We start from the raw sequence: 16708 nt of genomic DNA on the forward strand, positions 1-16708 counted from the left end.
CTGACTTTGGCTTGTGTGATAAAGAATGATCCAATCTTGCATGCATGGACACCGTGATTGCGATGCCTCTGCTTGACATTTGTAAACTGTTGTTGTATTCTGTCCATATTCAAGATGCTGTGAGCCAAAATTTGTAAAACAGTGTTTTTACCTGTTCCATAATTGGTGCAGTGTTCTTTTATAGGTACACACCTCATTTGTAAGCCTCTGATGTATTTTGCCAGAATGTTCCGTTTTTCTCTCTTCTGTCTATAGGACATTCTCTCAGATGTTTTGTCGCTTTGGTTAATTCCAGTCTTGCTTTTGTTATAATTTATTTTCAACCCTGAGGTCCTCCTTGATCATCTTCCCTGGAGTGCACTTTGTCACAAACAACTATTTTTCCAATGAAAAGGGATTGGTACGATACGGAGCCCCTAAGGGGACATGGAAGGAAAAAAAACTTTGCGAGATCTCGCAAAGTAATGCGGACGACAAATATTTGTAATCTTATCGATAACCACTTTATGGACTTGAAAGGAAATAAACAATATTTTTATTAATTGCGTTGCATCCCCATCTAGTGGTCAGAGGCTGAAGTGCGACTACCAGCAGGATACATATATTTTTTAACTTGACACAGGGATTTTGTGTGTTTTTGTTTGTTACGATACTAAACATACTGACAGTAAAAATATCTTTGGCTGCATTTTTCGTTTTGTTGTTTTGGTCCCAATTTGCATAATAACAACCAAAAACTATTGTAAACATTTTTGTTTTTTGTACAATGGTGACTAGTTTAAAGTAAATTAGAAGACGTGAGGTCTAGTTTTACAATGTTAATTCATTCATTCATTCATCTTCCTAACCGCTTGATCCTCACTAGGGTCGCGGGGGGTGCTGGAGCCTATCCCAGCTGTCTCCGGGCAGTAGGCGGGGGACAACCTGAATCGGTTGCCAACCAATCGCAGGCCACACAGAGATGAACAACCATCCACTCTCACATTCACACCTAGGGACAATTTAGAGTGTTCAATCAGCCTGCCATGCATATTTTTGGAATGTGGGAGGAAACCGGAGCACCCGGAGAAAACCCACGCAGGCCCGGGGAGAACATGCAAACTCCACACAGGGAGGCCGGAGCTGGAATCGAACCCGGTACCTCTGCACTGTGAAGCCGACGTGCTAACCACTGGACTACCGGGCCACCCTACAATGTTAATGTCATTTTATAATGAAAACACACATGCCTTTTCATGCTCTTTATTTTTGAGATACAAAATGTAACCTTTGTTTAACCTATTAGCAGTACAAGGAGAAAAGAGTGATTTACATGAATTTGATATGTGAATACCTATGGTGTGTAATAATTGGTTGTAGTATGATCATTATTTAAGGAAAACAAACTGTCATTCATATTTCATTCAATTTGATCATTGATGCGTGTCTCCACTTTGTATAATGTCTGGTAGCCATCATCCCAAGCATACAGTTGTTTGTCTCCAGGGTGGTAGTGGATGCTGCTGTGGCTTGTGTAGCGTTTTGGGAAGAACACCACAGGACTTTCAGTGCTTCCAGTTGATGGCACGGCATAGAAAAAAAAATAAGGTTATTTAGTTAGGAAAGGTGTGACTAGTGAGGTCACTGCTTAATTGGAGTACAAAACGTTTTATATAAAAGTGTATATTTTTGGGTGTACATATGATGAATGGGAATACAAGGCCAACCTACCTGTGGATGGTGTCGTGAATATCATAGAGACACTGTACAGTTGACCGTCCACCATAGTGTGTGTTGTAGACGACATAAAGAGTCCCACATATTATGAACGCTCCTTCAGCATCTTGACTTTTACACTGTGTATCCCAGATGTACTCTACTGCCAGGTTTCCTAGAAAATAATAATTGTCATCAATGATTATGTTTGTTTTCATGGAAGTGCTACACAGCCCACTGGAAATCTGTTGGTGTAAAGGACTGCTGGTCTCGACCTGGCGCTTTAGATGTCACTTTTTTTTTTCTGGCAAATTACATGGTTGTCCTGCTGCTTTGATGTCAAGCTGTTATGGAGCTCATGTAGCAACTTGCAACAGTCACCTGGTTATACTCCGAAACCTGGTTTGGTTTCGGAGTATTAGCCACACCTTCAGTGAATGGCCTATTCTAAAACTGTTTTCATTTTCAGATTCAGATTCAGAAAACTTTATTTATCCCAGTGGGGCAATTAGAGTTTGTATAAGGCGCACCGCATTATAAGGCGCACAGAATAGTAGCTACAACAGTGGCTGCGGTTGCCTTATGCATCCACTAGATGGTGCTACATTAAACACAATACAGCTTTATTTATATAGAGCTTTCACAACCGCTGCAGCTCTAACACAGCGCTTTACACAACATTTAAAATACTGCGTGCAAGAAATCAGAATATCGATCCATATATAAGGCACATTATAAGGTGCACCGTTGTTTTTTGAGAAAATGTCATGCTTTTAGGTGCGCCTTATAGTGTGGGAAATACGGTAGTTGAAGCACTATGTGTGGAAGCTCTTAGTTGAGGGTTTACAATACATCCAAAGTACATTAGCACGCTACCTTTATCCAATTTAGTTAGAACCAAGTTTCCTCCATATTCTGGGTCAGCATGAACGACCCAAAGACCGAGTTCATCGACTGCCATGTCCAAGTAGGTGTTGGTATTCAAGCTGTACACTGGGAGGCGACCAGCACCTGGAAGAAGGGTGCTGTCCACCACTGTGCCGTTCGACAGGTCAACCTGAAAGACAAATGGAGGGAATTTGAGTTTTAACGTACATAGTAATTAGGAGAATGCTGTACTGCATTTGCAAATGAAACATGCATCGATTGGGCGATGCAATATTTTCACAGAATATCCATCATTTATACCTTTCAACTGTAATGGCAAAGCTTGATCAGAATTTAGCCCCGGTGACAGTCCTCGTGTCAATTGTCTTGATTGTCTGGTTGTCTCAAGACGATACATTTGTTGGGCTCACAATTTTAATTCTAATTATTTGACCCTTCTGTTTCATAGTCATTTTGTTCTGAATCCCACTGTTTTCTTTTTTTTTTAACTTATGACCATGACCACTGTATGGTTGAACAAAATGAATTCAAAGAGGTGGACAGCAACCTCTCTCGACACAGCGTGTTTCAATCAGTGAAAGACAAAAATAGCGGTACTTTAAATTCTCAAAACAATGTCTTCTTTTGCTTTTCATTTAATCTTTATTGAATATCACCAAAGCAGGTATGCTATATGGGACTGGCGTTTTGGATGCATTCCTCCCAGACTGTTTTTGGTGGTCAGTTGTGCCCTAGAGAACTTAAATATGGAATGACGGAAGGTTGCACTCTGAGGTGCTTTCAAGTCAGAAATTTGTTTTTGAAAATTTCACTTACTGGCCTCAAATAATACTGGATAGCAACGAAAACAGGAAAAATAATCGTCCCCGATGACCAGGTTCATTTGTAGTGCACTCAGTCTCCAGCCAAGAGCCACATTACGCAATCCACTGCAACTTTAAAATGAATCAGGAATAAGAAATGACCTCTGTTGCCAAAGTATCCACTCCCTCTGCAGGGCCGCTGCATGACTTTGGCTATTTTACAAATCTACAGAAAGAACAACACATCCTAACGTGTGTGAGGCGGGATATCATTTACACACTTTTAGTATCTGGTTGGGTGTGTCTGCTTTGTGGTAGTAGAGGAATCCATTGTAGACCAAGTGACCTGTTCCCTGCCATGAAAAAGGCAGCCTGACCACTTTGAACGGGGGTACGGCGATTTTCTCCGAGAAGCTTTGGAGAGATGCGTATTCCAGTAGGGTGTCGTTACGAATTCCACTCAGCAGGTAGACCTTGAAGGATAATCAGACTTGATGTAAGTGAACAGTCCCGTGGACAAACTAATCATTTTTCTCTCATCCTGATAAATAACGTCATACTGTTGCTCTGTGCCGATCACATGAGCCATCGTCCCTTCGATGCCGAGACGATAATTAGGACAACAAGTGACTCATGATTACTGCCGCCTGCAAAACATTGGTACATACCTTGCCTGCTCCAGCGGCAGAGTCCTTGAACCAGGAGCCCGCGTTATCCCCCATCTTCTTCACCATTTTCAGCGACTTAATTTGACTCAAGGCGACATTGCAATCTAGAAACGACGGTAGAACACAGAATATGTTTGAATTGAGCTCTTCTGTTGCAAGGACTTACTTGAATTGGCTCTTTTTCTTGTATTTTTCTTGGTCTACATCAGGCATGTCCAAAGTCCGGCCCACGGGCCAAATCCGGCCCGCGGTCGAATTTCATCCGGCCCTCGGCCCCTGTCATAAAATCAGTGCCGTCTGGCCCGCAGGTTGGGCGCAATGGAACACGTGTTGCATTGACTGAGGTCTCGTAGACTGGTGAGTGATGTTTCATAGAGTACTGCTTCCCTCTAGTGGCTAAATGAGTAATAGCATTCACTAAATGAGTAATAGCATTTAGACACTAGAGGGCATCACTCACGAGTTAACAAGACATCACTCCGTGTTTATATTGACTGATATGTCATATTTCAAATGATCCTTGCAGTTGTGCATATGTGTATTGCTTGTTCATTTCCCTGTTGTTCGAGTCAAAGGTTTTGTGACTATTGAAAAGTCATGGTGATACATTTTATGTTTCAAATCAATCAATTTGCACTCAGGAGACTTCTGTTTAAGAAAAAGTCAAGTGAATAAGCAGTTGCATGTGATATACCGGTTTCAAATGAACCAAAAGAAATTCTTAAGATTGTTGAAATTAAAATAAAAATGGAAATGTGAAACGGACTGGCTTACTAAAATTTGCTGAACAATATTGTTGTTCAATGTAAAGAATGTCAGCCAAGGTCGGCCCCCCGACATTTTACCACATAAAATCTGGCCCCCATGGCAAAAAGTTTGGACACCCCTGGTCTACATGTCCTAATACTGTAACTAGTCCTCCGTCGTATTCCAGTACGGCCATACCATTTTCCACTTTGATTTTAGCCTTTCTCTTGAGCTGATCCAGTTCTGCTGCTTTTATCTGTTGTTCCAGCAGCGCCTCCTCCATCTCAATGTCAGATTGGGCGGGCATCTTGTTTTCGAGATATTCCAGCTCTCTCTCCACACGCTCGACACGCGCAGAGATGCTGTCCAGCTGGCTCCTCACCTCTGATCTGAAGGGCAAATCGCTTCTCGTATCGGGCGCTTCTTGTTTCTCGGTAGCACATACGTACCGAGTCCTTCATCATAAAGGCAATTATTCAGCAGTAAGTCGTACCTCATAACATTCAAGGTGGACAGGTGACCTCTCATTTCTGAGGAAACGTCGTAGGTCTTCTGGGTTATGGTCACGGTGTTTTGCTCACATTGACTCAGACGTTCCTGACATCAATTACAAAGAGGAATTTTTGAAAAAGTAAATACGGGTTTGACGTCAGGCAACTCTTACATGAAAAAGCAGCATCTCTTTTCGAAGCAAAGTAGGCCAATCGCAACAATTTGCATGATTCAATCAAATCATGAACTAGCCCTCACCAAACCGTTGCTTTTACAAGCAGAAATGCAGAAACTGAGGCAAGAAAAAAACATTTTTGGTTTAATGCGGTTGCTCAGTTGTGGATCTTATATGTGGATCAATATTCTGATATCTTGAACATAGTCATTTAAATGTTTGTAACAGCTGCAGCGGTTGTGAAAGCTCGATATAAATAAAGCAGTATTGTATTGTATTGTATTCCCTTCAGCGTAGCCCCATCTACTGGATGCATAACGCAAGCGCAGCTACAATTGTAGCACCTATTCTATGCGCCTTATAATGTGGCGCGCCCTACATATGAAAACTTCTTCTTCTTCGAACCCGGTGCCTCTGCACTGTGAAGCCGACGTGCTAACCACTGGACTACGATTCCAGCTCCGGCCTCCCTGTGTGGAGTTTGCATGTTCTCCCCGGGCTTGCGTGGGTTTTCTCCGGGTGCTCCGGTTTCCTCCCACATTCCAAAAACATGCGTGGCAGGCTGATTGAACACTCTAAATTGTCCCTAGGTGTGAGTGTGAGTGCGAATGGTTGTTCGTCTCTGTGTGCCCTGCGATTGGCTGGCAACCGATTCAGGGTGTCCCCAGCCTACTGCCCGAAGACAGTTGGGATAGGCTCCAGCACCCCCCGCGACCCTAGTGAGGATCAAGCGGTTCGGAAGATGAATGAATGAATGAATTAATATAAATTGAGAACTATCCCACACTTACCTCTATCTGAGACAGTCTCCTCTCCATGTACTGAAGTATAAAGGCATCCTGGGGGGAACCTTGGCTCTTCACAAAACTCACACTTAGACAGACGCATAACAAAAGGAAAAAAAGCTCTCTGTGTGACATTGTTTGCACTCTCGTGTAAACTAACGCAGCGCGGACTCTATTGCAAAGTTTCAAGAAGAAACTTTGTTCAATTATTCTGCAGCTCTACCACAGAATACATTGCATTCAATACGTTGCCTGAAAAGACCCACACCCCACACATGCACACACACACACACACACACAAAACGGCAATCCTTGGGTTTTGAATCCGTAACAATAGTCCTGCTGCTGTGTTGAAAGTTTTCTTGAGAAATGGATGTTCTTCCCACTCCTTTTCGTCTTGGTACCGTTAGAAAAGGCGTCGCTTTGATTCGTTACTCCAGAACATTCGATGTTGTTTCTGATTTAGTTGTTGCTCCGAGGCCAGTGGTTTTTGGATCCAGATGCACGTAACGGATTCCAGCCCCCTCTCTTCTTTGCTAATCTGACCATATGTGCCTCCCTCCTTTGCGCTCACCCTTTCTTGGACTTAGTGCTTTTGAGGTATGACCAACAAGAATAAGAAAAGGAGTGGCCGTCATCTTTAAACAACCAACGTAGGAAATAGTGAGAAAGAGCCAATGTGGTGAAGCAGCTGAATGGTCAGTATTTTATTAATTTTTTTCAGATTTGGCCCAATGACACATCCGCAACGCTCACACAAAGTGGCTGCGCAGCAACTGAAAACAGCCATCAGTAACCCTTTCATGCACCCCGTAACCCGATAACATGAGAAGACGTCCACTGTAGTAACTGCTGTCCCTGAAAGGGTTAAAGAGGGAGTTTGCGCTTTTCAAATTGCCAGCAAATTCTGAATGTAGTCTCACTTGAGTGCTTCCGCCCAAAGTCACGCCTTGCACTGACATAAACGAGATTTGTTGACGAACCAGCAATCTTATTCATGGCTGCTACATTCATTCATTCATTCATTCATCTTCCGAGCCGCTTGATCCTCACTAGGGTCGCGGGTGGTGCTGGAGCCTATCCCAGCTGTCTCCGGGCAGTAGGCGGGGGACACCCTGAATCGGTTGCCAGCCAATCGCAGGGCACACAGAGACGAACAACCATTCGCACTCACACCTAGGGACAATTTTGAGTGTTCAATCAGCCTGCCACGCATGTTTTTGGAATGTGGGAGGAAACCGGAGCACCCGGAGAAAACCCACGCAGGCCCGGGGAGAACATGCAAACTCCACACAGGGAGGCCGGAGCTGGAATCGAACCCGGTACCTCTGCACTGTGAAGCCGACGTGCTAACCACTGGACTACCGGGCCGCTGCTACATTGCTTACATGATTTATTCAGGTTGAAGCGTTGCAAAACACCTAAGGGCCTACTTTTATGGACAGGCGCTCATACACTTGGTGTCAAAACAGGCACATCTTCATTTTCGTGCCAGGCCAAGTCTTGTCTATTGAGTTTGGGACCGTGTTGCACCTCTCTGGGGATTCCGGCAAAAGGAGATGCCACGGCCCCGACATAGCTGAAATTTTGGTAACAAAAAGTTGACAGAGCTCGGCATAAAAGTGGACACATTTTCCTTTTTTGGTGGGCAAGTCTGGTTTCGCATCTTTAGGAATTTGGTGGACAGCGTGTTGACATTTGGGTTCCGGCCGACCACTGGCACATCTTGGAATTTGATGACAAAAAAGTAGAATGGATTTTAGTTTCGGATTTGTGGTAGATTTGATCGAGGCAGAGGCCTAGATTCGACACTTCACAGACTCGTGTGGAGGATTTCATGAACTCATCCACTCCCAAAGACGTTTTTAAACGTCTTTTCAGACTTGGTACAGAATTGGCTGGTACTGAAGGAGTTAAATGTGACACCAGCATGGGACAATCCCTCTGAATCATTATAGAAATAGAAAAAAAATTATATATATATATTCATTCATTCATCTTCCGAGCCACTTGATCCTCACTAGGGTCGCGGAGGGGGGGGGGGGGGGTGCTGGAGCCTATCCCAGCTGTCTTCGGGCAGTAGGCGGGGGACACCCTGAATCGGTTGCCAGCCAATCGCAGGGCACACAGAAACGAACAACCATTCGCACTCACACTCACAACTAGGGACAATTTAGAGTGTTCAATCAGTCACATTGCTGTTACTTGCAGGCTGTGGATTGTTTCCCGAACTTGGCAATTGAAAATAATGAACTTTAATTAGCTGGTTGGACAAAAAAAAAAAAAAAACGCTTGCAAATGACAAGGAAGCGCTATATGGAAATGGCTTGTCATAAAAGGATAACTGGATCCATTTGCGACAAAATACAATCGGACAATATAGATCCAATGAAAACCAAGGAAACTACTTACAATGAAAGACACAAAACAAGGCAAGAGAACTGGGTGAGGCACATTAACATTAGTCTGGGAAAACAGCACTTGCGTAAGGCAAATTATGCAACGATTGAACGGTCAAAGTGAGAGTTCTTATGTTCAATAAACAAACAAACAAACAAAACAAACAAATAATGAGTGCGTGGGGAACAGGTGCGCTGCTGAAAGGAAGTCCCACTCCTGCCATCTACTGGGGACTAAACAGAATGCAATCATGACAGTCACAGCCCTTGCCTCGCATTTTCGGGCTGGAGTTTAAGATGTACTCCAATGACCCATGAATTAAGATAAGATAAGATATCCTTTATTTGTCCCACACTGGGGAAATTTACAAAAAGGAAAAAAAATGAAGCTGCCCCTCCCCCGCCCCGTAGGTTTGGGGTACAAACCCATGCAAAACAAAATGGGAAGAAGAAATAAATAAAGTAAAAGGACGAAAAGAAACTCAAACAGGGATATGCGCTGCTGGAGAGGCAGCCACTCAGGGGGTGCCATCATAAAAAAAAAAAAATTAGATTAATTCAATCGAAAGCCTTCATGAAAACACTGAAACACAGAGATGTAGATCGAATACATACAAGTACAATACAAGTAAGTAAACAAACATAAATATGTAAAATATTCTTTCTGTGAGTAGCAATCAATATCACTGTATGTGGATTGGTCACATATGCTCATACAGTACAGTACATACTACCCCGAACACACGTTCGGATGTAGCCTCATGAAAAATTCAACGCAATTTGTGAAGGAGACCTTTAAAATATCCATGAAGTCTCAGCAAGACATCTGACTCTCTCTCTGAGTCTGAGCTTTGTCTTCCCCTATAATGTATGTTGATGAGACAAAAGCATATACTGTACACTTGTGGCCTTGTTTCGGCGTTTCCATCTCCAAGAAATTAACTGGACGTCCAGTAAAAGCAGCCGTTTTGTGGCCGCAATAAAACCCAATGCTACAAAAAAAAAGTCACTCAAGTTGTCTCTTTGTGGATAGTCGGACCTCCTGCAGCCCCCCCCCCCCCCATCTTTAAAAATTTAATTACTGTGAAGCTCCTTGCTGCGACAAGGCTGTTGAATGCCAAGCCAACCCCAGGTAGATAAATTAATTACGCCTAATGGAGTCACGATGCATTGTTACCTCGCTGAGACGTTTTCTCGATCGGTTAAATCCTTGATAATTCAAAGCAAAGCTCGAATTTTTCAGTCTTGAGATGACTGCAATATGACAGTAATGGAAGTACCAGAAACTTAAGAAGCCCACAGCTCAGGCACGATATTAAAATTAAAATGTGCAGCATAAGTCTAGCATGAGGTGTGGTCTAACTCTGTGTGGAAGCAGCCTTGGTCGAATTTTGATATTTTCACAGAAAGTGTGCGCAGCGTGATGCATTTTAAAAAGGGCGTTGTGCGCCATTGTGGGTATGAACACAACCAACTCTATTCGTCACCAATCAAAGTGCCCCCCCACCCCCGCGACCCTTGTGAGGATAAAACTGGTTCGAAAATGGATGCATAGATGAATGGATGTCTTGCAGTTTTGAATGAGAATAAATGTCCCTTCCTTTGGCCACCACCCAGCTCATACTGCACCTGACCCACCTGGCCCCTCCCACAGTTGGCCACCAGTGACTCGCCAGTGAACCCCACTGTGTCTCCAGAGAAGGGACAACTAATTGAATGCATCATTGTTACCATCTTTTACATTTTTTTAAAAAATCGTTCCACTGGCTGTGGCACAGCTTTGGAATACGGAGGGAAGCGATTGGAGTGGTGACGCATGGACATGAATGATTGGGGTGGAAGGCAGTTTGCAAGTCCCCACTGAACATTTCTGCGATGTCTGTGTGAAACATTACCTCATCCCCCTAATGTAGGTCTGTTTGCATTTCCTTTTAAGGAGACTTTGCACACCTTAGTCTGCTACAAAACTCAAGCAAATTAGTGCCTTGTTCTACCATGCCAAGTACTATCAGTGCCCCTCATGGAATTGGACCAGCCGCCCCGAGTGGTGTTGAAACCAGTCAGTTGTCTTCCTGCTCACAACAATGCAAAATGCCCTTTTTTTTAAAGCCATGCTGCACCAGTCTTCATGCATCGCAATTACCAAAACTAGCCTCCCCCGGGCACAGATATAGACTGTGCCAAGCACCAGACTTGCACTTGCCATGGAAAATAGAGCCGGAGTCTCAGGACAGAGTGAAAACAGAGCAGATGCAATATACTTTGTTTGAAAATCTAATTTAGCCCCCCAACTAGATTTCATTATAGGGCCACTGCAGACAGTGAAAGTAACTTGTCCTTCAAGTCCATGTTGATCCATACAAGAGCCTTTCCCAACAGGCACCTGTGTAAAGAATATCTTGTATTCTTTCAGCATGACTCCGATTTGATCTTAATTTTACCGTTCGGTGCTTTCTACCATCTTTCTTACTGATTTATTGCTTTATTGTTGTATATATGTTAGTTGCTCCATGTACGGCACTTTGTATGCAATGATGGCTGTTTGAAAGTGCTCTATAAATACAGTTGTTTGTCCTGACATGCTGCTATTGTGTCCTTGAATATATTACTGGGCACTATGCATGGAAACATTCAATTGTTGATATGTGTATGTCAATGGAGACATAGAATGCTTGCTTATCATTCTTTTTAATATTCTTTTAATTTGTTACATTCATTTTTTTGTTCCTCAATTAGGAAGTCAACACACAGTCCGATTGACTTTGTGTGCTCATCACACATAGAATAAGATCACACACCTGCAAGCATGGAAGCAGAGATTCGGGGCTCTATTTTTGTCGACGGCACACATGTGCTTTGCAAAATAACTCACACACCTTCATTTTTGTGCTGAGGCAAGTCTAGTTTACAGTGTTTGGGAGTTTGGAAGTGGTCTTCCACACGATGCTATCCTGGGCATTCTGGCGGAGAGACAAAGACGTTTTTGATTCCCAATCCCAAGGCATCTGACAATTTGGTGACAGAAAGTAGACCTTATGTTTCTAATTTGTGGCACATGTGGTGTTCCACCATTCTGGTGGATTTGATCGGACCATAGGCAGACGTGTGGTGGATCCCAATGGATTTACCGTATTGGCCCAAATATTTGACGGTGTTTTTTTGCATTGAAGTAAGACTGAAAAAGTGGGGGTCATCTTATATTCGGGGTCTAGACATTAAACCCATCCACGGCGCTAGATGGCGCCAGATATCATTGAAGCGAATGCTGAACTTGACTCCCCAGGCCAAAGCGAACCACTGCGACGAAGAATAAAAATAAAAATAGCTGTAGCACAAAGAAGAAAAATAAAAAATAGTGGCAAGAAGGAAAAGCGAAATAAATAATTGAAGAGATAACAGAAAATGGAGAAACTTAATGACAATCTGGAGAAAAGTGGGGTCGAAGATCGGCCAGGTTAACGGGCAGTTGAGGAGAAGCTATGATTTAATTTCCGTTTCAAAAACCAGAAGATATTCACTTATGAATGTGATTTCACTTTAGAGCTGAATGAGGCAAAATAACATGCTTTTACTCTCAAATATATTGTTATAATCATTTGTTTCAGATGTACTGTAATTGTTTTCTGTATACAAATTTATTTGGAGTTCAAAAAGTCTTTTTTCAAACTTGAGTCTTGAAAAAGAGGGGGCCGTCTTATATTTGGGCCAATACAGTAATTCATAAATAGGACAACAGCATGCAACGTAATAGTAAAATACATTTATTGAATCCTTTGTTGAATTTGGTTCAATTGGTTAGAAATGATATCAGCAGTGTTCACTCCTACAACGGCGCAAACATCCATTTCTATCAGCGCCCGTCGATAAAAATGCAAACGGAAAGAAAAGTCCACCCATGCATACAATTAAAAAGTGTTTTGAGCTAGACTAGCCCGAAGCACAAAAATAGGGCCCTCAGAGTGAAAGAGCTGCACAAAGTCATGCACCAGTTGCGCTGATGAAGCCTTGCCCAACAGCACCTAGCCAGCTAAATTGCACCTCTCCAACAACTGGTCCCCATGTGTTCATTTTTTAAAATCTGTCCGATGATATTTATTTCATTCATTGTAGCATCCGCCCAAGAGAAAGCTACTTTGGCAGCTCCTGCCCCAAACCGTGAAAAGGATGAAGTAAGCTAAAAGATTCACTTTCCCTCTGAGACTATTAAATTGTAAGGAGTAAAAGACTGGGATTGTCAACAAGCCTGAAAAATGAGCCACTGCATATGAACCTTAAGATGGCTTTTAACTCACCGAGTATTGACTGTGGCAGCAAAAGATCTTTTCCATCAAATTTCCATGAAAAAAAGACCATCTTTTATTTTTTATTCATGACCTCAATAACACAGTTGGGTCATGTTTGTGGTCTCAATGACTAATCTTTTTCGATGCGCCCTGTAAAAAAAAAGTTAATAAATTATGGTCCAATTTCAATGAAAATTAGCAATAAACGCAGCATTGTTTTTGGCTTTTGAATCCTACACAAAGGTCACCATACAAACTGAACAATAAATGACCCAGGTAAAAGACGTAGCAGGCCTTTTCAATTTCTGCTCTATGTTTTATTTTGGACAAGCTGTGTGTGTTCATTTAAATATGATCAGTTTTACTCTCACTCATTTTTCTCAAGTCTTACCTTTCAAAAGTAAGTTACAACGATACTTGAAAAACCCTTCCATCCATCCATCCATCCATCCATCATCTACCGCTTATCCGGGGCCGGGTCGCGGGGGCAACAGCTTTAGCAGGGAAGCCCAGACTTCCCTCTCCCTAGCTACTTCTTCCAGCTCTCCCCGGGGGATCCCGAGTCGTTCCCAGGCAAGCTGGGTGACATAGTCTCTCCAGCGTGTCCTGGGTCTTCCTCTGGGTCTCCTCCCGGTGGGACATGACCGGAACACCTCACCGGGGAGGCGCTCAGGAGGCATCCGAATCAGATGCCCAAGCCACCTCATCTGGCTCCTCTCGATGTGGAGGAGAAGCGGCTCGACTCTGAGCCTCTCCCGGATGACTGAGCTTCTCACCTTATCTCTAAGGGAGAGCCCGGACACCCTGCGGAGAAAACTCATTTCAGCCGCTTGTATCCGGGATCTCGTTCTTTCGGTCACGACCCATAGCTCGTGACCATAGGTGAGGGTTGGGACGTAGATCGACCGGTAAATTGAGAGCTTCGCCCTTTGGCTCAGCTCCTTCTTCACCACGACAGACCGATACAACGTCCGCATCACAGCAGACGCTGCACCGATCCGCCTGTCGATCTCCCGCTCCCTCCTACCCCCACTCGTGAACAAGACCCCAAGATACTTGAACTCCTCCACTTGGGGTAAGATCTCCTCCCCGACCCGGAGGGGGCACTCCACCCTTTTCCGACTGAGGACCATGGTTTCAGATTTGGAGGTGCTGATTTTCATCCCAACCGCTTCACACTCGGCTGCGAAACGCTCCAGTGAGAGTTGGAGAGCCCCGTTTGAAGGAGCCAACAGCACCACATCATCTGCAAAAAGCAGGGATGTAATACTGAGGCCCCCAAAACGGACCCCCTCAACGCTTCGGCTGCGCCTAGAAATTCTGTCCATAAAGGTTATGAACAGAATCGGCGACAAAGGGCAGCCTTGGCGGAGTCCTACCCTCACTGGAAACGATTCCGACTTACTGCCGGCAATGCGAACCAAACTCTGACATCGGTGGTATAGTGACCGAACAGCCCGTATCAGGGGGTTCGGTACCCCATACCCACGAAGCACCCCCCACAGAACTCCCCGAGGGACACGGTCAAACGCCTTCTCCAAGTCCACAAAACACATGTAGACTGGTTGGGCGAATTCCCACATACCCTCAAGGACCCTGCTAAGGGTGTAGAGCTGGTCCACTGTTCCACGGCCGGGACGAAAACCACACTGCTCCTCCTCAATCTGAGGCTCGACTTCCTGACGGACCCTCCTCTCCAGCACCCCTGAATAGACCTTGCCAGGGAGGCTGAGGAGTGTGATCCCTCTGTAGTTGGAACACACCCTCCGGTCCCCCTTTTTAAAACCCTTCCAGTCTTCAGATTTAGTTGAGTGAGCTGTGATGAAAGTGTATGCATATAGAGTTACATAGACGATTGAAAGTTGGAAAAGTATGGAAATTATTTTTGACTACTTTATATAATTAAAAAAAAGCATTATTCAAGTGTGGCGGACAAAAAAGCAACAGCAAACTTGAATTCAACGTATTCGATCCTGCAATGACTTGTAGATGGAGTCATACATTCGCGACTGCACCTCAGACTTAACGATTCAGAAGCACGATCATGAAACTCGGTATCCCTTTAACCTCATTGTTGATCAGCGGATGCTGCTCTTTCACAAGCTTTGAGGAACAGAGCAGCCGGTGTGGAGGTGAACAGATCTGTTGTGTTTCTCGGAGGCAGCTGGGCCTGGCTCGAAGCCTGGCTCCATCCCCTCCGATAATGAATTTGAATCAGCCACAACTGAAAAACAACAGAGCATCTGTGGAGCGAATTGCAGGTGCGCCTCTCATTATTGCGGCTGAACCGAATGTTAGGTCTCACTGCGAAGAATATGAGAATTGAGATCATAGGCAAGAAGAACAACAAATGCAGAACAGTGGTCATTTTGCCAGGTTTAAACTGTTGATGAGAAAAGGTGTCGGCATCAATGTGATATGTGTGCATGGTTAGGTGTTTCATAAGGGAGGCTGGCGCTATTCTCCTCTCAAAAATACACAAATGCACACTTAAAATACATAAACGATACCTTGTGGAGAAATGACACAAATCAAATAAATTGTGTTCGAATTTGATGTATATCTTAATGCCTGGTAACAATAAAGGTGTATTATGTGACAAAGAAATCCAAACAAATATGGAATGCTTAAAAGCATTGCTTCTGACAGTGGATTGCCAATTGATGGCAGCGAATGACGTAAGAACTTCGGTGATTTTTGTTTTCATCGAGAAATTCATGGGAAATGGTGAGATATCTGCTTTTAGATTAGATTATTATGAGTTATTTTTGTTGTCGTCATTATATTCATCCAACCAAATGCACCTTTAGCTCTGTTAGCTATTTCAAATGAACACGAAACTGGAAAAAAAAAAAACAGGAGTGGTCCATAAATCCATTTTTTTAAGGACCACAACCACGATAATATTTTACTTAATAGTGCTTCTGAGAAGACCTTTGACCTTCCTGGAGCCATCGGCTTATTGTGGTGAAACGACTTGCGTGTCTCAATGATCCTCGGACCTAAAGTCACCTCAAACAGGTGACATGGGACCCCCTTTCCATAGGTTCACCATCCATGGGATGGGCCAAGCGGATCATGTGCAGTGTGAGCCTGGGTGGTGGCTAAAGGTCCCGGGGGCCAGAGCCCCATGTGCAGAAGCTGATTGTAGGGACATGCAATGTCACCTCTCAAGCAGAGAAGAAGACTGAACTGGCGTGCAAGGTTTACTGTAGATGTTCCAAGGAGATAAAGTAAAGGACAGGGCATTGGCAGATTACCGGTTTGATTGATTGGTTTCAAATAATTGCTAATACTGCCAGTTTTGGGATAGCTAAAACATGGCACAAATACGATCGTCATTAATAACGGGCAGGATGAAGAATCAGATTGATCACATGTACGTCGACTATCCTTGTGCATGAGAAAGTCCTCGCAGCGGGGAACCAAGTTCTTGGCACCCCGCTTGCTACCCCTGCAGTACAGTGGACGGGGCATTGTTAATTCATGACGATAACTGGTCACACAGCCCTTTTCAGGTTCCAACTCCATTCAAAAATATCAGGGTGTTTCCCCATGTCGAAAATTCACTCCTGCTGGCCTGAAATTTGACAAAATGTAAAACCCATTTGTTCGTTATGGCTTCCTGGAGTCATCGATTGTGTTTTATATATCACTAGCTGGTTCGCCGCCCTCCGGGCGGCTCATCAGCTAGTTCCTGCGGAAGGCTGGTAAGGTGGGCCTTCGGCCCACAAAAGTGTTGTTGCTTGGTTCAACTTTTTGTTCATCTTCAT

At 43.9% G+C, this 16708-nt stretch overlaps 1 protein-coding gene across 1 annotated transcript; it reads right to left on the reverse strand.

The window, feature by feature from the left end:
• Positions 1-1226: 1226 nt before the first annotated feature.
• Positions 1227-6939, reverse strand: olfml1 (olfactomedin-like 1). The gene is made up of 8 exons (XM_052062148.1): positions 6260-6939; positions 5295-5398; positions 5000-5190; positions 4055-4158; positions 3668-3859; positions 2572-2752; positions 1711-1870; positions 1227-1550 (listed from the first exon to the last, which is right to left on the reverse strand). The coding sequence occupies exons 1-8, from the start codon at positions 6386-6388 to the stop codon at positions 1400-1402; spliced, it is 1212 nt and encodes a 403-aa protein (XP_051918108.1). The 5' UTR covers positions 6389-6939; the 3' UTR covers positions 1227-1399.
• Positions 6940-16708: the final 9769 nt, after the last annotated feature.

This window comes from Hippocampus zosterae, chromosome 3, assembly GCF_025434085.1.
Source record: "Hippocampus zosterae strain Florida chromosome 3, ASM2543408v3, whole genome shotgun sequence".
NCBI classification, from domain to species: Eukaryota; Metazoa; Chordata; class Actinopteri; order Syngnathiformes; family Syngnathidae; genus Hippocampus; species Hippocampus zosterae.

Bases quoted from the DNA above. Each gene is read 5' to 3' on its own strand.
- olfml1 (XM_052062148.1), bottom strand. From the start codon at position 6,388: ATGTCACACAGAGAGCTTTTTTTCCTTTTGTTATGCGTCTGTCTAAGT. The intron at 3,860-4,054 runs GTATGTACCAAT...TTATCCTTCAAG, and splicing joins CTGCCGCTGGAGCAGGCAAG to GTCTACCTGCTGAGTGGAAT. The intron at 2,753-3,667 runs GTGTGTAAATGA...TTTGTCTTTCAG, and splicing joins CACCCAACCAGATACTAAAA to GTTGACCTGTCGAACGGCAC.